The sequence below is a fragment of the Oreochromis niloticus genome, linkage group LG1 (assembly GCF_001858045.2).
Source record: "Oreochromis niloticus isolate F11D_XX linkage group LG1, O_niloticus_UMD_NMBU, whole genome shotgun sequence".
Classification (NCBI taxonomy): Eukaryota; Metazoa; Chordata; class Actinopteri; order Cichliformes; family Cichlidae; genus Oreochromis; species Oreochromis niloticus.
In genome coordinates, this window is record NC_031965.2 from 4,666,683 (window position 1) to 4,691,925 (window position 25,243).

At 40.0% G+C, this 25,243-nt stretch overlaps 1 protein-coding gene across 3 annotated transcripts in view; it reads left to right on the forward strand.

Moving 5' to 3' along the window:
• The window catches only part of lrrk1 (leucine-rich repeat kinase 1), a 108,304-nt gene that overhangs the window by 7,189 nt on the left and 75,872 nt on the right, over nt 1-25,243 (forward strand). For all 3 annotated transcript variants that reach the window (XM_019356013.2, XM_025910560.1, XM_019356012.2), the window contains 3 exons: nt 3,372-3,562; nt 21,419-21,590; nt 24,424-24,603. In XM_019356013.2, the coding sequence (XP_019211558.1) occupies nt 3,372-3,562; nt 21,419-21,590; nt 24,424-24,603 (543 nt within the window). The remainder of the gene's footprint in view (nt 1-3,371; nt 3,563-21,418; nt 21,591-24,423; nt 24,604-25,243) is intronic.

Here is a 25,243-nt window from a genome sequence, read left to right on the forward strand (position 1 = left end):
CTTTTGTATGAATTCTGGTTGTGCTTGATGACCGCGAACCGATTTTATGTGATACACAGCGCTCAGCAATCTGTCAAAAAATGTTTTGGTACGACTTTGGTAAGCTACGGAGCTGCACCGCTTGATGGATTGTCGGAGCATTACGGCTACCGAGGAACCTCGCGGAGTGATACGTACTGTGCTTCAACGTAATATTACCGTATTGTGTGTGTATAAGGACCATAAATGGCACCTGTTCAGAGACATGGTTACGAAGCGGATTTCAAACTCCAGGCTGTCAGTCACTCAGTAGAAGTTGGGAACAGAGCAGCTGTGAAATCTGTCTATGTTATTATGCTCAGCGTCTTTTAGTTTACATTTTGACTGCACAATTGTGAGCTCTTTGTTATGCACAAAACAACATAGTTTTCTTTTATTTATAGAGCATCATTATTTAATAAATGCTCATAATTTATTTTTGAGTAGTTTTTTTCATGTACATCTATGCTGTATGTTAATAAAAGTGCCTGTGTGACATCTGGGACACAGCTTTGACTAAGAACTCTCTTTTTGTTCTTACTTTATGGCTTTAAAAAAATATCGAGATATATATATCTTATATCGCCATCCAGCTAAAAAATATCGAGATATGAATTTTTGGTCATATCGCCCAGCTCTAGTATTTGTATACAATGGCTTGCAAAAGTATTCGGCCCCCTTGAACTTTCCCACATTTTGTCACATTACAGCCACAAACATGAATCAGTTTTATTGGAATTCCAGGTGAAAGACCAATACAAAGTGGTGTACACGTGAGAAGTGGAACGAAAATCATACATGATTCCAAACATTTTTTACAAATAAATGACTGCAAAGTGGGGTGTGCGTAATTATTCAGCCCCCTGAGTCAATACTTTGTAGAATCACCTTCTGCAGCTCGTCCAGAGTCACCATGGGCCTCTTGGCTGCATTTCTGATCGGCGCTCTGCTTGTTCGGCCTGTGAGTTTAGGTGGACGGCCTTGTCTTGGTAGGTTTACAGTTGTGCCATACTCCTTCCATTTCTGACTGATCGCTTGAACAGTGCTCTGTGGGATGTTCAAGGCTTGGGAAATCTTTTTGTAGCCTAAGCCTGCTTTAAATTTCTCAATAACTTTATCCCTGACCTGTCTGGTGTGTTCTTTGGACTTCATGGTGTTGTTACTCCCAATATTCTCTTAGACAACCTCTGAGGCCGTCACAGAGCAGCTGTTTTTGTACTGACATTAGATTACACACAGGTGCACTCTATTTAGTCATTAGCACTCATCAGGCAATGTCTATGGGCAACTGACTGCACTCAGACCAAAGGGGGCTGAATAATTACGCACACCCCATTTTTCAGTTATTTATTTATTATTGTTTTCATTTCCAGTTTTTGGCTACATTAAGATAAACAGAATAATATTGTCATCCCTTATGTACCAGGTTTGTTAGAGAAACTCATGAGTCTTTTCCAAGCACAACATCCCAGTGTACTTACACACTCAGATAAAAATTGGTTCATCCGAAAGAAAAAAACTCCCCAAACAAACTTAGCAACATAGTGTATGCTGTACAGTGCAGCGAGGAATGCTCAGACCAAACGGCCACTTCATAAACACATGGCTCAACATACAGCTGTACAGCTGTATGTTGAGCCATGTGTTTATGGATGTACAGCTGAGTGTTGATACAGATGTACAGCTGTATTAACACTCAGCTGTACATCTGCATCTAAAGTACAAAGGTACCTCTTTCGAGAATGCCAATGTTGGACAGGGAATACAGATGATTTAAAAGAGGAGTGAAAGAAAGCCATCTATGTCCCCTGTGAATGATCATCTTTGAACAGAGGCAGCGGCTTACGACACTAACCGTCTGCCATCTATAATCCAGTTTTGAGATCCCTTCCCAGACGACTTAATGCCCACTCACATCTTGGGTCATTTGATCAGTAAGTCAGACGATAGGCTGTGGCAAGGTCTCACAATGGGTTCATCTGAAACCTTGGGTGATTGTGACCCACACCCGTTTTCACACCTTGGCTCGTGTGATTAGGCAGAGGATCAGTTGGGGATCCAGGACCCTCTTAGGAACACTCCTAAAAAGCCTTAAATTTGGGAGTCTCCACCATTTGGTCTTAGAACTGAAGAAGCTTCTGGGATGAGAGATGAAACGTCTTCAAGAAACTTAAAGAAGTCCAGAAACTTTTCTTTCCAAGCTCCTTAGACTAATTCACTGTACAAATTTGTCAATCTTCGTTTACACTTGTAGATCATATAATATGCATTTGCAATGGTTTTGAGGGGTATTTCTCTATGGATGCATCAGAGAGCAACTTGGGGTTTGTATCTTGGCCAATGATATTTGGCATGCAAATGGAAAAAAGTAGTCTTAAATATTTTTTTAAAATATACATTGAAGGACACATCCTGATCAAAACTGATTCAAAGATTCCTGACAGTGTTAGTGGAGGCCAAGTTTTGCCACCCAGAGTAAGTATCTAGTTAGATACCATAATTCTAAGGTTTTTAGGCTGAGTACAATAATCTCAGTTTTTTTCTGAATTTAGAAGCAGAAAATTATGTCTTATAAGGTGTGAAAAGCATGTGGGTCATTATTAGCAGAAGTTTCAGGTGAAACAATTGTGAGGCTTTGCCTCACCCTATCATGTGACCCATTGAGATCAACTGACGCAAGATGTGAGTGGATGTTAAGGTGCCTGGAAATACCTGGGACTGTCCACCATTTGGTCTTAAAACAGAAGAAGCTTCTCAGTGTCTTCAAGAAACTTAAAGAACACGAAGAAGTCTTATTGCTTTTCTTCCAAAGCTCCTTAGGTTACCATGACCTGGATGACTGAGAACCTACACAGGCATTTTCATAGCAGTGAAAATGTATGTTCTGCCTTCTAATGATACTGCCTAAGGGACCCTACGGAACCCTGTGGAACTCCATAATTAACAGCATGCATTTTTTTTCTTTAAATAATAAAAACCTGAGTTGAATCTTGAATATTGACATTGATACAAGAATATTAGTGTTTGGGTTTTTTTTCCCCATTTTTAAATAGTAATGTTCTTTTTTTTTTTAATGATGTATAGAAGTACAGTAAAAAGTGCTTCTTAACATCTGCCATCAGAGACAATCTTTTCAGACTTCATTAATCCAGTGAGTTGTGCTTTAGCTCATACCATGAGCGTATTCTTTAAATAAGATGACCCAGTTCTGGGTGCATGCTAATAACAGGGTGACAGTAATACAGTGTTTAACCTGGAGCATCCTGCCACAGGCCTGTGTAAAATCCAGTTCCTAGTTACAAATACACTTTATTTTTTCTCTTTTCATTTTTGACTGTCCTCTTTCCTGACAGGCCCTGGGGAGGATATAGGAGCAAAGGTGTCATTGGTGGAGGATACTGGGCCCAGTTCTACACTGTTTACTCACCCCACTTTTAAAAACATCCAGGCAGCATATGAAGATGGAGAGGAGGACGTTGCCAGGGAGCTGATTCAACAAGCATGCTGTGTGGTGTGCAGTGCTGGGACACCCCGCATTGATGGGGTAAGTATCACTACACTGCTGGGTAGGCTATAACCATAAATATAAAATCTCTTATGCAAATTTGGATCTAGTGTTACAGTGGTACGCTGGTAAGTATGTGCCGAAATTACAAATAAATATATATAATTTATGATAAATAAATACAATTTATGAATACAATTATAAATTAAAATTGACTGTTATTGTAAAGTACTGATTTGAGTACTGAAAATTCTTTATGGAGTAAAAAAAATTCAACTTTTGTATATCAGCTGACATTATACAAGTATTTGTATATACACATTAGGAATAGGAACTGAAAAGAATTTAGCCATTCCACTTTGAGCGTCACCATTGGTCACCACCATCTCTAAGCAGTATATTAAAGACATTCACACAAATTAATTACATGCTGAGTCAATCATGCAGAGTCAAGTAGTGAATGGCTTCCACTTTGGTGGCCTCAGGATCGCTTCTCTGCCTTTTGTGGACGTGGTTCAATTGGCTTCATTAGGTGGCGGCGTCCATTACACATTGGAGCGTTAAGTGTTGAGACACTTTGCTACAATCCATATCCAAGGTCATAGTTATTCAGTCCCTATAAAGCTAAATAGCTGTATTCAAAAATGCTACAACAGCAGTTTTCAGCTCGTGACTCTGTTTCTCTCTGGAAATGGCCCAGGCAGTAAAACAACTACAAGCCCAGGAAGTCCTTCTACTTCCTGGGAACTATCATATCCCAGCAGAGGGATATCAAAGCAGAGAATGTACTTCCTGCACCAGCTGACAAAAATAAACAAAAACTGCCAAAGTCATTGATGGTGCAGTTTTACTTCTCCATCAATGAATCTGTCCTCACCTCCTCTGTCACCATCTGGCATGCTGTTGCCTCTACCAAGGACAAAGGCAGACTGTAGCATGTCATCTGCTCTGCTGAGAAGGTGATTGGGTGCAACCTGCCTTGCCTACAAGACCTGTACACCACCAACACACTAAGAAGTGCAAGGATGATTGCTGCCGACCCCTCACACCCTGGTCATAAACTGTTTGTGACACTCCCCTTTGGTGGAAAGCTGCCCATCAGAAGCAACACCTCACGGCATAACAGTAGTTTCTTTCCCCAGGCTGTGGGACTACTTAACAATGCACCCTCACCCATTAATGTGTTACAGTAACACACTTATTTACTCAGGCTACCAACATTTTGCATACTGAATTCAGTAAAAGCACTTTGAACATTATGCCCTACCTATATTTTGCACTATAAGCGGTAAATGTCATATATCCTATTTCTGTACCTTTTTTGTTTTTTTGCTTTTTGCACCACGACAACATGGTAAATTCCTTGCGTACAAACGTATAAAAGTGTTTCTGATTCTAATTCTGATGGCTGTATGAAAACTAGCTGTTAAAAGCGGGACAGATGTGAGATCAGCAACTGACTGCTGGTCAGGAGGTCCACACCTCTTAATGTCTAATGACTCTTAATGTCTAAGGGGCAGATAGCAGTTAAGGTGTGCACGGCCTACTTCATTTGCCACACCCACATACCTCTGGGTAACACACCTGCCCCCAAGGCTCTATGTGTATAGTGGTGTGTCTTGAGCTGGAATGACTACATTGTAATCTAAGGAGCTTGGAAAGAAAAGCGACTGACTTTCTTTCATTTTTTTAAGCGAAGTGAAACATCTTCAAGAAATGTATAGAAGTCCAGTCACTTTTCTTTCCAAGCTTCTTAGATTACCGTGACCTGGATGACTGAGAACCTTTACAGATATATTGTAATGAAATTTCCAGATGAATTTTTGAAGTCTTGTGTTTGGTCTTTAATGGATTTTTTTCCTATTTCTTGGGGATATTACTTTCATTGTGACTGGTGATAGCAATATTTTTGAGTTGGTTTAGGTAATGAATGAAATGCACTAAATGGACAGAAGAACAAGGCTACCTGCACTTCTATAGAAGCTGCTTAGACATGGAAATGCATGCCATGAAGCTTCCGTAGAGTTTTTGTACTGATGTTCGTGTTTGTAACTCTGTAGTCATCAAGTCAGCTGAGCGCTAATGATTTTTATCCATTATGAGCCTCGGCACTGGTTAATCCCACTCTACAACTTTATGTTGGTTGCCAGTTCGTGGCTTAGCTGCTGTGGTACCTGCACACTTCTACTTTGCAGTAATACCCCTTATAATTGATTGCGGACTATCTAGGAGATATCTAGGAGAAATTTCATGAACTGACTAGTTGCAGCAGTAGCATCCTATAACAATACCACCTTAAATTCACTGAACTCTCTACAGGGACCCACTTTTTCACATATGTTTACAAAGGCAGAGTGCATGACTAGGGCAAAGAAGTTTGGAAGTATGTGGGGGAGGGCCAGACGCATTCTGTCAGAGCAAATGTAACAGTTTCCAGTTTCATTTGGCGTCTATGGTAGTTATAACTGAATATCTGCAAAACTCATTATAATTATAATTATATGTCTCACCTGTATTACAAGTGACAAATAACGAGACATGTCAGTCAGAGAATGCTAACAATGGTGGTGGTTGTTCTCTGTTCCAGGAACGACAGGAACAGGTGAAACAGGAAATATATTAGCCATTGCACTAAGACAGAGATTCATAACTGGAGAAAGGTTTCACATTATTATATTATTATAACATTATGACATGGTAATGTTGTGAACCTCTGTGCATGTATAGCTGGATATCTGGAGGCGCAAAAAATAAAAACATTATTTTGTGGCACAGTTGCCAAGCTTGAAAAACCAAAAATCTATTTATGGGTGAGAATGGATGGGGATATACATCAATTTATATAGGGGTATCAAAATCAAAATATCAAAATGATATCTGGTGTATTTACTAAGAGGATGATCTTCATCAAGGCAGCAACCTGTTTTACTCATGGTGTATAAAATGGTGTCACAGTGTCGCTAAGACGAAGGTGAATCCAACACAATCTAAGCAACTAACGTGTAATCATAATAAAATTAAAGGAATGACTCAGCATAAGATAATGACACAACACACCTTAAAGTTAAGCTGTTATCTACAGGTTACTCATTACACCCAGTGACAAGCCCACTGGGCGGTGTTATAATATAACTGCAAATGGATAAACATCAGTTTCACAAAAATCTATGTGCTATCCTACTATCTCTCACCATCTGCTATACAGAAATATTATGTTTGAGTAAACAAAACCCCAATTGATATCAATTTATGTGTTTATAAAACATTTGTTAAATTTTAATGTGCTTGGTTGTGTCTGATTGAGACCCCCTGTCTGATTCTAGTTGACTATGCTCCACCGGTGAGGCATGTGAATGAGTCTTATTGAATTTAAATATGAAGCTCATTGAGTACACAATGCTGAGTTTGGTTCCATTAGTTGGATATGTTCTTTAGGACTAAGGACCACAGCTTTTCTATTCTTTATCCAAGCCTGTCTAATGTTTTTCATGGAATTTTTCCATTTGCCATCTTTCAGCTGGATGCATTTTGAGGATTTGCTAATTATTACATTAAGGACTTTCAATTCAATTCAATTGTATTTATACAGCGCCAAATCACAACAACAGTCTCCTCAAGGTGCTTTATATTGTAAGGTAGACCCTACAATAATACATTCAGAGAAAAAAACCCAACAATCATATGACCCCCCCCCCCTATGAGCAAGCACTTTGGCGACAGTGGGAAGGAAAAACTCCCTTTTAACAGGAAGAAACCTCCGGCAGAACCAGGCTCAGAGAGGGGCAGCCATCTGCCGCAACCGTTTGGGGTGAGAGAAACCCCACTTAACTTTCCTCATGTTTTTTGGGGGTTTTTTTGTTTGGTTTGTAACCCTCACCTTTACTCATCCAAACATGCATTATATTGTCAGAAGCGTATCTGCTTTCACACACATGAACTTGAGTGACATCCCATTCTCATTCCTTGCATAAGGTTTAATATGATGTCAGCCCACCCTTTACAGCCCACCCTTTATTGTCCTCCTGGCAACCGCCAAACCCATATACATCCAATTGCTTGCAGACTGAAAAACATGATTCATCATTCCAGAGAATACTTTTCCACTGCTCTAGAGTCCAGTGGGGGGAGTGTTTTACATCACTGCATCTGACGCTTTGCATTGCACTTGGTGATGTAAGCCTTGGATCCAGGTGCTCGTCTATGGAAACCCATTCCATGAAGTTCTTTACGCACTGTTGTTGACCTTATCTGAAGGCCACATGAAGATTGGAGGTCTGTAGCAATTGACTCTGCACAATGTAAGTTAGCATCTGCTTATCCCGCAGATATATGGTAATTATGATTCAGTAAAAGGACTACATGTTACAATCCCTTTTTATTTATTTTTTTTTATTTTTTTAATACTTTCTCTTTATTGATTTTCATCTTATTTTACATACAGAACTAAAGAGGGCAAGGGAAACCAACAAATTCACATATGTTCACATAGTCCAAAATACACATCGTCTCGTTTTACTTTCATATATTACACATTACACAGGTGCATGTTCCATCCAAACAAATTTGCAGCTGTCCCTCTGCATCACAGAGGTATCAGATTCTAGTCTCTTGACGTATAACGATCCCATCTTTCCCAAAGTCTCTCTCCTTTCTCCTTCTGCAGCCGCAGTGAGAAGGTAATCAGTTCCATATGATGAATTGTGTTAATAATGTCTATGCCCAGCTTCCGTGTGGGGGGGGCTTGTCTGTGACCAACATTTAGCAATTGCCTTTTTGCATGCAACCATAATTATTTTCAGTAAGTATGAGTCTCTTTTATTTATATCCTCAGGGATATTCCCAAGGTACATGGTACTAAAGGAGAAGTCCAGTGTTACTTCCAGCACATCCAACACCAGTTGTTTAATCTCCTCCCAAAAGGTCTTCAGTTTAGGGCATGACCAGAAGACATGGAAGCAACCTGCAGCGACCTCCCCGCACTCCCTCCAGCATGAAGCGCCTGAACCACTTATTTTGGATTTCTGTTTTGGTGTGATGAAGAATCTAATTAAATTCTTCCATCCAAAATCTCGCCATGTTAAAGAATTTGTGGTAGATAACACATTCTTCCACATCCACGACCACTCTTCCTCTGAGACAGTTATACCTGCTTCTTTTTCCCATCGATGACTGACATATCTTGTTGAGGTCTTTTTCATAGCTATAAAACTTCTATACACTTTGCCTATAGTGCCTCTTATAATGTTCTCACCATAAGCATCCATAAATATTTGGATCACCCCACTAGCATCTGCGTCAGGCATTCTAACTTCCTTCCGGAAGAAACTCCAAACCTGTAGGTAACGATAAAAGTCTTCCCTGCCGATCTCGTAAATCTGACACGTCCTCAAAATTTATCAGCTCCCCATGCTTAACTATCTTACAGATTGCAGTGATTCCATGCCTGGACCACTCCCTGAATTTATGGTCTAACAATGCTGGAAGGAAGCGTGGGAGATGTGCTGGCCATCCCAGCAACCCTATTTCCCTATTAAGACCAAAAATTTTAATCACATCTGCCCATTTTTTCAGGGAAAAACTTACACAGAAATTTTGCATCTGATATGCCTGTGGCAAACTCTCAAGAGACCCCAGAACAGACTGTATTGGGAAATCCATCAAGGAAAGCTCAATGTCCTTCCATTTTGCTTCATACTTAGAGTTACACCAGCACACTAGAGGTCTGATCTGGGCTGCCAGATAGTAATCCTCAAAGCACGGTAGGGCCATGCCCCCCCGCTCACCAGGCAGCTGCAATGTTGCATATCGCACTCTCGGCCTTTTATTTCCCCATATGAATCTTGAGCAATGCATATCCCACTCCCTAAATTGTTTTGCTGGAACCTCCACTGGAAGTGCTGCAAACAAATATAGCAGCTTTGGGAGGATATTTATCTTTATCGCTCTAACTCTGCTGCCCAGATCGAGGTGGAGCAGACCCCACCTCTCCAGATCTTCATATATCTTCTTGTTCACCCGATTATAATTAACTTCATATAACAATGCAAGGTCTTTTGTCAGCAGGATCCCCAAGTACTCCATTTGAGATTGATGCCATCCGAATCTATATTTAGCTACCATTTGTCTTGAGGGGTTAAAAAAGAATGTCAAGATTTGAGTTTTTTGAATGTTTAGTCTATAACCAGACAGTCTGCCATATTCTTCCAGCATTTCCATAAGCAGCGGGATTCCCTCTTCCGGGTTTCCTAGCGCTACCAGCACGTCGTCTGCATACAAGCAAATTTTATTTTCCACGTTCCCCGTTGTAACCCCCTCCAGTCGAGTCTCTTCCCTGATGCATTGAGCCAACAGTTCAATGAAAAGGTTAAAGAGGAGCGGGCTCAATGGGCAGCCCTGCCTACAGCCACGTTGTAGTGTTATCCGATTTGAGAGGCTGCCGTTAACTTTGATCCTCGCTGTTGGAGACATATAAATCATTCTTATACATTGAATAAACCTGTCACATAGCCCAAATCTCTTCAACACATGAAACAGAAATTCCCATCCGACCGTATTGTATGCCTTTTCTGCATCAAGCCCAATGAGAACTGTTCCAGTTTTCCCTTTAAGTATCTGGTCAATAATATGAATGGCCCTTCTGATATTATCGTGTGTTTGTCTGTTACCAATGAAGCCTGTTTGATCCTCCTCAATCAGCGTGGGCATCAATGTACTTAACCTCTTGGCCAAAATCGCGGCAAATAGTTTATAGTCTATATTTAACACGCTAATAGGTCTATAACCTCTAGGGTCAGTTTTATCCTTCCCTGCTTTTGGTATGACAGAGATATATGCCTCCCGCCATGATGGAGGGAGCGCCCCCCCACTCAGAGTGTAATTGAAAGAGGCCTTTAATAGTGGGATTAAGGGTTCCCTCATCTGCCTATACCACTCTGGTGGGAATCCATCACATCCTGGAGCTTTGAAAGTCTTGAGTTTTGAGATCCCAATGTTAATTTCTTCTGCTGATATTTCTCTGACGAGTCTTTCATTCTGCTGCTTACCTATAAATGGTAGATCTAAGCTGGATAAGAAATTCTGAATCTCATGCTCATCTGCTTTATCCGGTTGTGTGTATAGCTCAGCGTAATAATCTTCAAATGCTCTCTGAATTTCTTCGAGTTTATTAGTTATCTTATTTGTTTTTAAATTTCAAACTTTATGAATAGTGTTCTCCTGTTGTTGCCATCTGAGTCTCCATGATAATAGCCTAGCAGCTTTGGGTCCTGCCTCATAACACCGTTGTCTATTATATTTTAATTGTTTTTCAATTTCCTCACTTAAAATTTTGTGGATCTCCTGTTTAACTGGCCTCATCTGCTCCAATACCTGGGGGCACCTTGTAACGGCGTGCAGTTGTTCCAATTTTCCCAAATTTTCCTGCAAATCTGACAGCTTTTTTTGCTCTCACCTTCTTTAGGACTGCACATTTTGCAATAATTTTACCCCTAAGGTATGCCTTAGCCGCATCCCATAAAATTGTAGGGTTAACTGTTCCATTGTCATTGAGTTCTAAATATGTTTTTAACTCGTGTCCCATTTCTCTTTTAAACGAGTCATTATTTAACAGACCTGTGTTAAGCCTCCATAAGGTGTTTTTGGAGCTAGCTTTAAACCCAGTCTTCATAGTTAGTCCCGAATGATCAGATAAATCTCTCTGTCCTATTATACAATCCTTCACTCTGTGGAGATCTTTACTAAAAGTAAAAAAATAATCAATCCTCGAGTGCATATCATGTCTCGCTGAATAAAATGTAAAATTGCGTTCATTTTTGTGTAAATATCTCCATATATCTATAAGCCCCAACTCAGACAACATTGTTTTTACTTGTTCCTCTAATTTAGTTCCCCTCTGGTCTCGGCTAGTTGTATCCCATTTTGCATAGAGAAGTAAATTGAAATCTCCTGCATATATACATGTTCCAACACTTTCTGCGGCAATAAGACTGAATATCTCCTTAAAGAACCCTGTACTACTACCTGGGGGTGCATATATATTACACAGCGTGACATCTTCCTGTTCCATTTTCCCTTTCACCAACACAAATCTTCCCTCTTTATCTTTATGTTCTCCAGTAAACTCAAAACCAACCTTGTTCGGTATCAGAATGGCCACTCCTCTTTTTTTCCCAGATCTATGTGAGGCATAATAAATATTTTTGAATCCCATTCTCTTCCACTTCTCATGTTCCTCCTTTGATGCGTTTCTTTCTTGCAGAAACGCATCTATCAATTAGTTTCCAAGCTAAAAAGGGAACAATCTTACTCCTCTTAATGGGATTCTTTATACCATTTACATTCAAAGACAGTACCTTATAATACCGCATACATTCTATAGATTTCCAACTTATTTTCCTGCACCAACATAACAATACTCCCAGCCCTCAGAACACATAATAAACACACATGAACAAAGACAGAACTTGGCTTAACCAAACAAACCAGGTCTTCCATGAGAGGTTTTTTTTTCTCTCCTCTCAGTCTGGGGGGAAATGCCACAGTGTGGGGCCCCTTTCGTTTCCTATTTTAAAAGAAAAAAGGAAACTAAAAAACAAAAAACATGTGAGTCACCTGCATCGGACCCTCACCACTCCATGATCAAAGGGGGATTGACGTGCCAAGTTCCATCACGGCCAGGGGAGGAGGCCATCCAACCATATACCCCCCTGTATTGATCAGCAGCCCGGTGCACCTGTTGTTCCGTAGATCTTATGTTCATCTTAACAGCGAAACGGGGTGGGCGAGGCAGCGGGTGTTACTCCTCCATACTGACATCCGTGCGCTGGAAAACCTTCAGCTTTTCCTGTGTGCTCCCGCGTAGATCAGCTGTATTCCCGGCGCGTCGCGGCCCAACCACGCTCGTCGGTAGCATACTGTTGATCATCTCCGCCGTAATGCCTTTGGGCTTTCTTGTGGCCACCGGTCCCACCGTGTATCCGCGTCTTCTTAGATCCGCCGCAGCTTCCTCCTCGCTATTGTATAGGACCATTCCCGAGTCAAAATGAACCCGCATTCTGGCAAGCAGGGTCTGGAACCGGATGGCGTTTTCTTTAAGTACTTTTTTTAACCGGGCCATACTCTTTTCTCTTCATTTGTATGTTTTCGGCATAGTCGTGATCAAAGAAAATCCGCTTCTCCTTTATATATACAGGCTTCTTCCATGCAGCGCGTAAGATTTGTTCTTTAATATTGAACTTTAAGAAGCGCACCACTGTTGATCGGGGGGCGCCCCCGGCGGCGGCTCCCAGCGCCCAGTGAGCTCTCTCTATCCCTAGGTTCTTCTCGCTGCCCAAGTCCACACCGTCCCCCAACTCCGATATCATCATGCTTTCCACATACCTTAGCATGGAGGTGCGTTCTATGTTCTCAGGGATGCCATATATCCGTATGTTATTACGGCGTGAGCGCCCCTCCAAATCCGTAACCTTCTCTTGGAGCTGCCTCTGGTTATCCAGCAGCTGAACAATGGCATCCCTCACTCCAATGTCCCATTTCTCCTTCCTTACCATGTTTCTTTCCATTTCTTCCAGACGTTTCCCCCACCTCCTCGATCCTGCTTGTGGCGGCGGTAACCTGTTGGTTTATCTCGCGTGTTAACTCACTCATTTGGGCTTTCATGTCCTCTTTCAAACTTGTTCTCACGAGCGATAGCTCCTTCTTCATCTCTGCCTTAAGGTCTTGCATGCCCTCCGCCACTACTTCACTCACCACCTGTCTGAGGGAGCCTGGCGCTGATGTTGAGGCCTCCTCCGCCATCTTCTCGCCCTCATGCTCGGAGCGTGTTTCGTATGTCTTGCTCTCAAGTCGCGTTTCTAAGCTTCGGCCTGGGGCTCGTCCCTTCTTATTTTTTATCTCCGCTCATTATTCTTGAGGGGAAAGTCACTTTTAATGGATTATATTCTTGAATTGCGGATTATTTTACCTATCGATGTAGGAGCTCCTGTTTATGCTGCTACTCTCGCCACCATGACACCGGAAGACCAGATGTTACAATCCCTGATAATGCATTGCTTTAAATGGAGAGAATCTTGAAGGGATAGCTGTTATGAGGAAAGGTAGCCATGAATTATAATTACGTAGTAAACAAAAAGTGTGAAGTAACTCCAAACATGTTATATATTTTAGATTCTTCAAAATAGCCACCCTTTGCTTTGATTACTGCTTTGCACACTCTTCGCATTCTCTCCATGAGCTTCATGAGGTTGTCACCGAAAAGGGTTTTCCAACTGCCTTGAAGGAATTCCCAGAGATGCTGAGCACTTGTTGGCCCTTTTGGCTTCACTCTGCGGTCCATCTCATCCCAAACCATCTCAACTGGGTTTAGGTCTGCTGACTGTGGAGGCCAGGCCGTCTGGCTCAGCACACCATCACTCTCCTTCTTGGTCAAATAGCCCTTACGCAGCCTGGAGGTGTGTTTGGGGTCATTGTCCTGTTGAAAAATAAACGATGGTCCAACTAAATGCAAACCAGATGGGATGGGTGGAATCAAAGATCTCAAATTTGGACTCATCAGACCAAAGCATAGATTTCCACTGGTCTAATGTCCATTCCTTGTGTTTCTTGGCCCAAACAAATCTCTTCTGCTTGTTGGTTTTCCTTAGTCAAAGTTTCTTAGCAGCTATTTGACCATACAGGGAGTGCAGAATTATTAGGCAAATAAGTATTTTGTCCACATCATCCTCTTCATGCATGTTGTCTTACTCCAAGCTGTATAGGCTCGAAAGCCTACTACCAATTAAGCATATTAGGTGATGTGCATCTCTGTAATGAGAAGGGGTGTGGTCTAATGACATCAACACCCTATATCAGGTGTGCATAATTATTAGGCAACTTCCTTTCCTTTGGCAAAATGGGTCAAAAGAAGGACTTGACAGGCTCAGAAAAGTCAAAAATAGTGAGATATCTTGCAGAGGGATGCAGCAGTCTTAAAATTGCAAAGCTTCTGAAGCGTGATCATCGAACAATCAAGCGTTTCATTCAAAATAGTCAACAGGGTCGCAAGAAGCGTGTGGAAAAACCAAGGCGCAAAATAACTGCCCATGAACTGAGAAAAGTCAAGCGTGCAGCTGCCAAGATGCCACTTGCCACCAGTCTGGCCATATTTCAGAGCTGCAACATCACTGGAGTGCCCAAAAGCACAAGGTGTGCAATACTCAGAGACATGGCCAAGGTAAGAAAGGCTGAAAGACGACCACCACTGAACAAGACACACAAGCTGAAACGTCAAGACTGGGCCAAGAAATATCTCAAGACTGAGTTTTCTAAGGTTTTATGGACTGATGAAATGAGAGTGGGCCAGATGGATGGGCCCGTGGCTGGATTGGTAAAGGGCAGAGAGCTCCAGTCCGACTCAGACGCCAGCAAGGTGGAGGTGGAGTACTGGTTTGGGCTGGTATCATCAAAGATGAGCTTGTGGGGCCTTTTCGGGTTGAGGATGGAGTCAAGCTCAACTCCCAGTCCTACTGCCAGTTTCTGGAAGACACCTTCTTCAAGCAGTGGTACAGGAAGAAGTCTGCATCCTTCAAGAAAAACATGACTTTCATGCAGGACAATGCTCCATCACACGCGTCCAAGCACTCCACAGCGTGGCTGGCAAGAAAGGGTATAAAAGAAGAAAAACTAATGACATGGCCTCCTTGTTCACCTGATCTGAACCCCATTGAGAACCTGTGGCCCATCATCAAATGTGAGATTTACAAGGAGGGAAAACAGTACACCTCTCTGAACAGTGTCTGGGAGGCTGTGGTTGCTGCTGCACGCAATGTTGATGGTGAACAGATGAAAACACTGACAGAATCCATGGATGGCAGGCTTTTGAGTGTCCTTGCAAAGAAAGGTGGCTATAATGGTCGCTGATTTGTTTTTGAATGTCAGAAATGTATATTTGTGAATGTGGAGATGTTATATTGGTTTCACTGGTAAAAATAAATAATTGAAATGGGTATATATTTGTTTTTTGTTAAGTTGCCTAATAATTATGCACAGTAATAGTCACCTGCACACACAGATATCCCCCTAAAATAGCTAAAACTAAAAACAAACTAAAAACTACTTCCAAAAACATTCAGCTTTGATATTAATGAGTTTTTTGGGTTCACTGAGAACATGGTTGTTGTTCAATAATGAAATTATTCCTCAAAAATACAACTTGCCTAATAATTCTGCACTCCCTGTAAAGGCCTGATTCACACAGTCTCCTCTGGACAGTTTATGTAGAGATTTGTCTGTTACTGTGTGGCATTTATCTGGGCTCTTATCTGAGGTGCAGTTAACTTGTGGTTTCTGAGGCTGATGCCTCAGCATTGATCCTCAGCAGCAGCGGTGACTCTTTGATAAATCTATTTAAAGTTATTTATCAACTTTTTCTTTGCTACATAAGTCCATATTTTTTATATATATATATCTATTTGATGTCTTCAGTTTGTATCTACAATGTAGAAAGTAGTAAAAAAAAAAAGAAAAACCACTGAATGAGAAGGTGTGTCCAACCTTTTGAGTGGTAGTGTTTGAGTCTGTATGTATACTTTTTGACCTTGTGTGGCTTACAGAAATTAAATTAATCCTAACTTGTATATACAATTCTTTTTTTCATTTGTGTTTTCTTTTTTGTTTTTGTTTTTTAACGTTATAAAAGATGTATGGTGTACAATCATTCCATCTTGGAAAAAGAACAATTCAGTGAACTCATTGAAAGTCTAATTGTTATGGAAATGTCTGTATATTCATGTGGTGATTTATAAAATGTCTGTTGTTCTACTTGGTTCTAATCCGCTGCTCTTTCACACAAAAACAGAACAAACACCAAGGTTATCTGTTCAATTAGCAGTGTTGGGCAAGTTACTTTAAAAAAAATAATTAATTATAGTTACTTTTTCTAAGAAGTAACTAGTAACTGAGTTAGTAACTGAGTTACAAGATTCTAAAAGTAATTAATCACTTGAAAAGTAACTATTGTGTTACTTTTAAAAAAATTTTTTTTAACCCTCTGGGGTCCAGAGTATAATTGGCCATTTTAACCACTTTTGATTTTACTTCTACATTTCACCTTTAAAAACTGTTTACTTTGCCTTGATTGGTATCATCCTCTTCAGCACAACCTCACATGTCTGAATTTACAGTTATGTTTTCATTTTGACATACTGTATTAACACAATTGATCTAAAATCAGACAAAAAAACATAAAACCCGAGTAGAAAAAGTTATTTTTACTGTAACAACCACAAACATGTTTATTGAATCCTGTTTCATAACTTTGAATGCAAATAGAAATTGTCAATTTTAAAATCATATGCTCAAGTTTTGCAAACAAAGTTATTTGCAGCCACTTACATTTTACCCTTTTTTTTTTTTTTTTATATATATATATATAACCATTTCAAACTATTTACATAACAATCAGGTGTTCTGCATTCAATAAAATGCCACACAAATTATTTGTGCCACTCCAAAAATTTCTGTCCACTATAAAGGAGAACATCACAAGCCTGATACCTGCAGACAGCAGTCACCTCATTGTTCTGACACACAACACAAAACTATCCACAACACTACACACTAACTACACACACGCTAAATGTCACAAATCTCTCACATCTCAAAATTCTCTCTCTCTCTCTCTCTCTCTCTCTCTCTCTCTCTCTCGTCACTCCTAAAACTTCCCCCTCTTTCTAAACAACCAAATGTCATGTTGTCATATAATTTTTTTGATTGGTCGACATGGTGCATTTTTCCACCAACACAAAAGGGTTGTTTTTTGTTTTGTTTTTTTATTTTCTGGTCATAAGCAGAGAGTGCTTGCTGGCGCTGTCCTTAGACAGTAAACGTGACCAAACTATTCAGGAAAAACACGCATATATTGCTTATCATGACTCAGGTTTTACGTGGCCTAACAGCACAATTTAAAAACTGGTATATATCACCTTGTTGCTTTGTCATCTTGAAGTGGTCATGTGATTGGCTTACCACGACTACTTTATTCTTCCTCAGTCAAACAAAAGCACTCATGCGATTGTTTTGCCCAGATTACTTACGTAGACAGCTACTTCCATGGAATTGATATAAGATGTGGTAAGCTGAAGACGGCTTCAACCATCTGTTTGTTGAAAAATGGTAACGCGACCGCACCGCATTTTCTTGTTAGTAACGGTAACGGCGTTGTAACGATAGAAATAGTAATTAGTTAGATTACTCGTTATTGAAAAAAGTAACGCTGTTATTCCCATCACTGTCAGTTAGTGACATATAATCACATCTAATTTCCACGTCTCGTTTTTTAGGCTGTGGGACAGTAAGCTCTAATCTTTAAATGTGTCCAGTTTAAAGTTTCAGAGCTGTAAAGGGGCAGTTGCCACCTTTAGACATAAACAGCAGCACTGACGGCACACTCAATGATGAAACTACACTGTAAAATGTAATATTGTGTTTAATTAAAAATATTAAATAGGCTGAACTCAATTTTTATCAATTTGTTATTAGAACTCAATTTAAATAAGTTACCAGTACTTTTTATGCAAAAACGCTGATAAACTCCATTTATTTGAGTTGTCTTAACTTAGAAAAACTAAGTAAGCTGGAAGTTTTGCTTCTCAGTGCGGAAGGATGAAAGATGTGTTTTGAAAATGCCACGTGACTACCGTCCTCCTCCCTCGCGGATCAGTCCGCATGTTCACGGTGCATTTTTTATGGAATATGTTGAGCAAACCTGGAGAAGCGTCAGCTCAAGATATTATTGTTGTCATTGCTGTGGATCTTTACCTGATACACTGACTTGGTGAGTAAATGTTTACTCTTATTCAAACTGATTTTGTGGCTTCTCTTAGTTTAGCACCAGGTTTAAAATCTTGCTAGCTAGTTAGTGTTAGCCTAGCGTTGCTGCTGCCGCTGGGCTCGTCTTACTTAAAAATTAACACCACAGCCTTAAAAACCTTACATAAAACTATGTGGTGAAATTTTCTGTTGATTGTTTGAAATAAATAAGTGAGATAAGAGCCCAGACAAAATTCTTCGGGAGGTGCAGCCGTTAGGGGTGGGGGTGGGGGTGGATAACAGAGCTCTCCGAAAACGTGGAAGCACTTTTGCAAATATGTGATATTTTGATAAATTAAGTAGATATTTGAGCATTACACAGCTACATTGTCGCCTGAAAAGATCTTAAAAGGTTATTTTGTGACCCAGAAAGGGTAGTCTGGGGAAAAGGAGGATCGCATTTGTCGGCCACGGTTGTCGGAGCCTGTGCGTAGTTGTAAGCGCGGCAATGGCGGAGGAGCACCGCTGAAAAACTTATTACTTTTTCTGGGTCACAAAATAAACTTTTAAGATATTTTCAGGCGAGAATGTAGCTGTGTAAATTTCAAATATCTGCTCGATTTATCAAGACATCACATATTTGCAAAAATGCTCCGACGTTTTCGGAGACGTCTTTTTTTTTTTTCATGCTTTGTGGCAGCTTTAGAACATCTGTGGCATCTATTAATGTCAAATCTAGCCTTTATTTAACAACATAAGCAAACTCTATGTTACAATGATTGCACAGCCATTAAGGATCAAATCAGTTTCTGAAAAATGTTCTGTTTTTTCTCCCTCTGCTTGCTTCTTACTGTCTTTGAGGCTCGGGACCAGCACTCCTGTTGTTGGACAGAAAGACATCAACTCAGTGGGGTAAGTATTTTGGTTTTCCAATATATTAGCAACTGTCAGTGACATTTATATTAATCAGGCTGAACTTTAATCATACTTTAGATCAGCCTGTTTTACTTGTTGTTTTATTTGTGCTTTGGTTTGGGGAAGTTGTTTCTTTACTGATCTTTTCCTGTCTTCTGTTGTTAGACTTGAGATATGACTGCACTATGCTGTTGCTGGTGACCACAGTTAATTCTACAAGACATGCTGTGTAAGTAAACAAACAACAACAGTTTGGTCTGCATTTCTTGAAAGATCACATCCCCCAAACTTAGTTTAGAGGGTCTACACTGTATATAGTGAAGTCTGCAAGTTTTCTAACAGCAAAATCTGTTTTGTGCCCAAAATCATTTTGCACATCATTAGAATGAAAGTTATTGGTAAATGGCCTGTATTTATATAGCGCTTTTCTGGTCCCTAAGGACCCCAAAGCGCTTTACATATCCAGTCATTCACCCATTCATACACACATTCACACACTGGTGATGGCAAGCTACGTTGTAGCCACAGCCACCCTGGGGCGCACTGACAGAGGGGAGGCCATGTTTGCATAGCCCTTTTTTAAAATGATGCTTTCATGACATTATTGTGTGTTGGGTGGTGGTCAGGGTTATCCAGACTGACAATTTGGGACATTGAATGTCACCTCTCCGGTGGGGAGGGAGCCTGAGATTGTCTAAATTGGAGTCTGTTCTATACCAAATGCAGAAAAAAATGTTTTAAGAAAGCAATTAAGTTCATGTTCCAAAAAATATGATTGTTTGCTTGCAGGACAACAGGAGAGATGAGTCCTCCGTCACAGATGGTGTGGTCAGTGAAGATGGTCGCCTGCAGGTTCAAGCTCATTGTATCTCCAACCCACATCCACTGCCACTGTACTTAAGGGAAGTTAAAGACTTTCTTCTGCACTTACATTTGGATCACCTCGATCCATGACAGTCATTCAGGCAGTAATGCCTGGACTGGAAACAAGCATCCTTAAAATAATACAACATTCCAGCTCATGTGTTGGAATGGAAAACAAATGTGTTGTTTAAATTAGAGACTGCACTTGTGACAGAACAACAAATATTTTATTTTGATTATATAAGTAATGTAAGTACAAAACAAACTTGTGGTAGGCCTAAACTTATTTTCAGAATAATTAAATCTGAGACTTTGTTTCATTGTAAGATTATAACAGTGATGGCAATATAATTGTTTGTTGTTCAGCAGAACAGTGTCCAGTATGTTGGCTGTTATACTTTGTTGTGTTTGAAAATAAAAGTTGGGCTGATTTTAACATCATTACAAAAATTGTTGTTAATTATTTTTAAAAATATTCATGGTACCACAAATTGTTTTTTCATTTAGTTGAACTTAACATGTTTGTCAGTAGGTAAACAATTAGTATTGTACAGTCAGAAATATCAAGTTATTGTTAATACTGCAAGTCTGCAGTATTATGTCTGTTAGGACAACTAATGTATAAGTTGTCCTAACAGTCATCTTAAGTAAGCTTTACTTAGTTTTTTTGAGGCAACGAGTCATCTTAAGTAAGCTTTACTTAGTTTTTTTGAGGCAACGAGTTTCCATAATTTTTTTGAGTTCTGGGAACTAACAAGGCTGTACAGTGTACTCAAAATGAGTAAGTTGCCCTAACTTAGTCATCTTACGTAAACTTGATCCAATTTATTTTGAGTTCTGGGAACAAATGAGCTTGTACAGAGTACTCAAAGTAAATAAGTTGTCCTAACTTAGTCATTTTTAGCTAAGCTTTACTCAATTTTTTTGAGGCAACGAGTTTCCATAATTTTTTTGAGTTCTGGGAACTAATTAGATTTTACAGTGTATAAACTGGAAATAAAATGTTTATTGTGTTCCCTAATTCATCTTGTCCTTTTAACAAGTGTTGCATTTTACTGGTATGTTTTACCATTCTTTAGAGATTTTTATCACGATTTGATAACAACTATGGAGTCAGCACTCACAGTGATAATTATCTGTGAAAGAAAGTCATGTGATCCATGAAACCCCTGTTCGTGTTGCCCTTACATTTGAACACACAGGGAACTCTGGGTTAACTTGGCAAGTTCCTTCATGTGTCTATTTATCCTGATCTCCTATGTTAGCGTAAGTGAATATATAAGGGAAAGATATCCTTTTTTCCTCATTTTTGTTTTTTGTTTTAATCTACAGGTACGTCTCCTGTGTGTGGCCACTCAGTATGGTGATCTACAGAGTGTGTGTTACCTCCTCAAAGAGGCTTGCATCCCTGTGCCTCTGGAGCCATCTAACAGCAACCCCGCTGTTTTGGCGGCGCACTATGGCCACACCGACTTGGTCAAGGAGCTACTGGATTCTATACCCGGTAGGAGTACAGCATACAGTCCAACTTTTCATCATATGTGGATATATAGATTCCCCATTTGGTAATAATTATTCATTATAAAATGAATGACGACCAACAGCGAAACACTGAACGTTGATGTGTGTTATTACTTTTAGAAATGCTATATCATGTCCGGTGCTGCCACAGAAGGTGTGTTACAGATATGGCCACTTGGTCCTTAACAGGACCATGGCAAGTGCTTGGACAACCTTTCAGATTTACAGATCACAGCAAACAGTACAGTTACAGAGTTATTCCAGACCACGTAAAAACAACTAGTAGGTCAAAGTAGCTATACATGTAAAAGAAGCCTGCCATAAACCCGGTCCCCCAGCAAGTCACAGATCACCATAAAACAATATGGAATATTCTCAGAAGGGTTATGGACAGTAACTCAAGATTATCTTCAGCAGATAAATGAACTAATAATAGATTACCTTATGAGTAAAAGAAAAAGGGACTGAACAAAAATATAATAAAGTTAAAATGAAATAAAACAGATTAAACTACAGTAGAGTAGCATAGAATGGAGTGCAATAAAATAGATTCACAGAGGTTACTTAGAGTTTCCATAGAGTCAGAAATTTTCCAGTTGACCCACGTATGTTTTATCTTTTCCAGCTTGCTAAAAAAAATGGCATCTCTCATGCAGGCCTCGTATGAGGGAGGGGAGGGACTTCCACCGGAACAAAATCAGATTTCTGGCTAAAAGTTAAAAAGGCTTTCATAAAACACCAGGTGTCACAACATAGTGAGCAACTGAAGCAATTGGATCCAAGTGTACCTCAAGTTCCTCTGACAGTGTGCCGAAACGTTTTGACCAATAATTGTGGAGGCATGGACAGAACCAGAACATGTGCATTAGTGAGCCGGGGCTTGTTTGCATCTATCATAGGCAGTATCAATGTCAGGGTAGATTTGCTAAGCTTAACTTTTGACCAGTAGGAGTGGTGCAGCAACATTTTACGCTGAATCAGTCCATGCCTGACACTACGAGTGGACCAGGAGGAGTACATCCTCCCAAAAGTCCTGGGTGATTTCCTGACCCATGTCCTTCTCCCAGAGTGACCAAATAGCTGACACTGGGCACTCCTTAAGCTACATGTTATGGCACACAGATTTATCAATTATTATTTGGAGGTGGAAGCAAAAGGGTGTCAATGAGTGGGGTTAAAGTTTGAGAGGGGAAATTGAGGGTTCATCCCTCAAATAAAGCTACAGACCTATAGGTGTGGGTTTGGGGGATCCCATATTTAGCTATAAATTGTTCAAAGGAAGACAAAATGCCCTGAGTATACAGATCATTAAATGATTTTATACCTGAAGCAGACCAGAGGCAAAGCTTCTATCCCCTACCGAAGCCTTAAAAACATAGTTCCTACAGATAGGAGCTTGCAAAGAAAAATTCCAGAGGCCAAATTGATTCCAGGCTTTAAGAGTAATCTTCATTGAAACATTACTGCATTGTCTGGACCACTAGAGCTATACACCAAGGTACACAGGAGGAGCTTTCCATTCTCAGCCACTCTGGCATGTCAGATGCATCATTCGCATGGAGCCAGTACCGCAGTAAATTAATATAATAGATTAAGTTCAGCAGTGCCATTCCTCCCAGCCTCCTAGGTCTCTGTAGAAATATTTTACTGATCTATGAGGGCTTTTTATTCCAAACAAACCCTAGGATGATCCAATCAAGTTTGCCGAAAATGTTTTGAGGATAAAAATTGGGACACACTGAAATGGGAAGGAAAATGTTGGTAAAACCTTCATCTTAACCAGGCTTATCCGACCAACTATTGACAGGAGCAGCAGGGATTAACTTTTAAAGTTTTCCTGTTTTTTAACAAGGCGTAGGAGACATTGTGTTTAAAGAAGTTTTTAAAAATTTCCAGTAATCCCCAGATATGTAACTTTATCCAAAACTGCATTAAATGGGATTGTATGTAATGGGGAGTCGCAAGCTGCAGCATTGATTGGACAAGTTCACTCTTATCAAGATTCAGTTTGTAGCCAGAGATTGAATTGAACAAATTAAGGACAGAGAGGGCTTTTGGTATTTATCAGGCCAAGAAACATAGAAAAGCAAATCATCAGCATAAAGGGACATTCTCTGCTCATAGCCATTCCTGACCACACCCGCAGATTTGAGGATTAGATCGGAGCACAATAGCTAAAGCTTCATTAGCGATTGCAGGGGATAAAAGTCTACGTAACCTTTGAGGAAGTTTGTGGGAAAAAATATTTTTTCTTTATGTCATTTTCCTTTTAATTGTTTCAAATTATTTGATTAGATTGAAATGGATGAAGGAATAATTGTTTACTTGAATGAAAACGATCAAAATGTTTTTAAATTCAGTTCAGTTTAGCTTCATTTATATATACAGTCGCCTCAAGGCGCTTTATATTGTAACCCTGCAGTAATACTGAGAAAATCTGAACACTACAAAAAGCACTTGGTCACATGCATAAGTAACTATTTAATTCAAGGTTTTTGTGAAGAAAGCGTCATATTTTAGCGACACTGTGTGTTTGTAGTGGAAAGAAGAGATGCCCCAGGAGACGGGCGGGGACTGTAAACCTAATAAAGTACCATGGTGGTGTTATTAAGGTTGTCTTGGACAGAAAAGGAAACAGTAGAGCATCTGCATTCGCAATGTATTTTTATCAGTGACAATATATCAGTGATTTAGCAGTACAAACCTATTTAAACTGGGAGCCTGTTTATTATTTTTGATCTCATCAACTTTTCAAAAACAAATAAGTAAAAAATCACTAGCAAACAATCCTGTTCTGACTACTCCGGTCTTGGTAGGTCCATGCCTGAGGAAAGATTTGCTCAACTCGATGCTGGCCACATCTTGCCAGGAGGGTCACCTTGATGTGGTTCGTCTGCTGGTCCAGAGCTATGATGCTGACGCCAAGGACTGTGCAATCCATAGCGATGAATTTGCTGTCATCACTGGCCTGCCACTGTATGCTGCTTCACAAGCAAGTAGGGATGTACACACAAAAGAGTCTAGAAAGCAATAGAACAAATCACAAATTCAAAATAGAAAAAATGTTTTCATCCTGGAAAATGATGATAGTGACAATTTTATTTATATAGCACATTTCATTACATGTAAACTCAGCAAAACATAAAATGAACACCATTAACGAAGTGTAGCCCTGTGTGAATAGAAAGGTTCTGTTTTTGAATGTACTCACAGATTTAATTGATCTAAAGTCAGTAGGCAAAAAATAAATAAATAAATAAATGTAATGTGAGAACACAACATTGCAAACATTGAGGACAGCTACAAGTAACTGGGAATCCCACAGGTAAATGGGAATCACAAAAATGCTGCTAGGAAAGCTGTAACCACCAAGTACCTGCAAAGGGTCAGGCAAGTTCTGAGGAGTCAGCTGAACGGCACGAACAAGATCCGGGCTGTCAGCACATATGCCCTGCCCATCATCGGGTACCCTGCTAGATAATAAGCTACCCAAAGGAGGAGATAGAAGACACTGACATCAAGACCAGGAAGCTCCTGACCAGTTCCTGACCAATATAACCCAATTTGGAATATGGCTGTGATGTGACAAAATGTGGAACAAGTAAAATGATTTGAATACTTTCTGGATTATGCTTT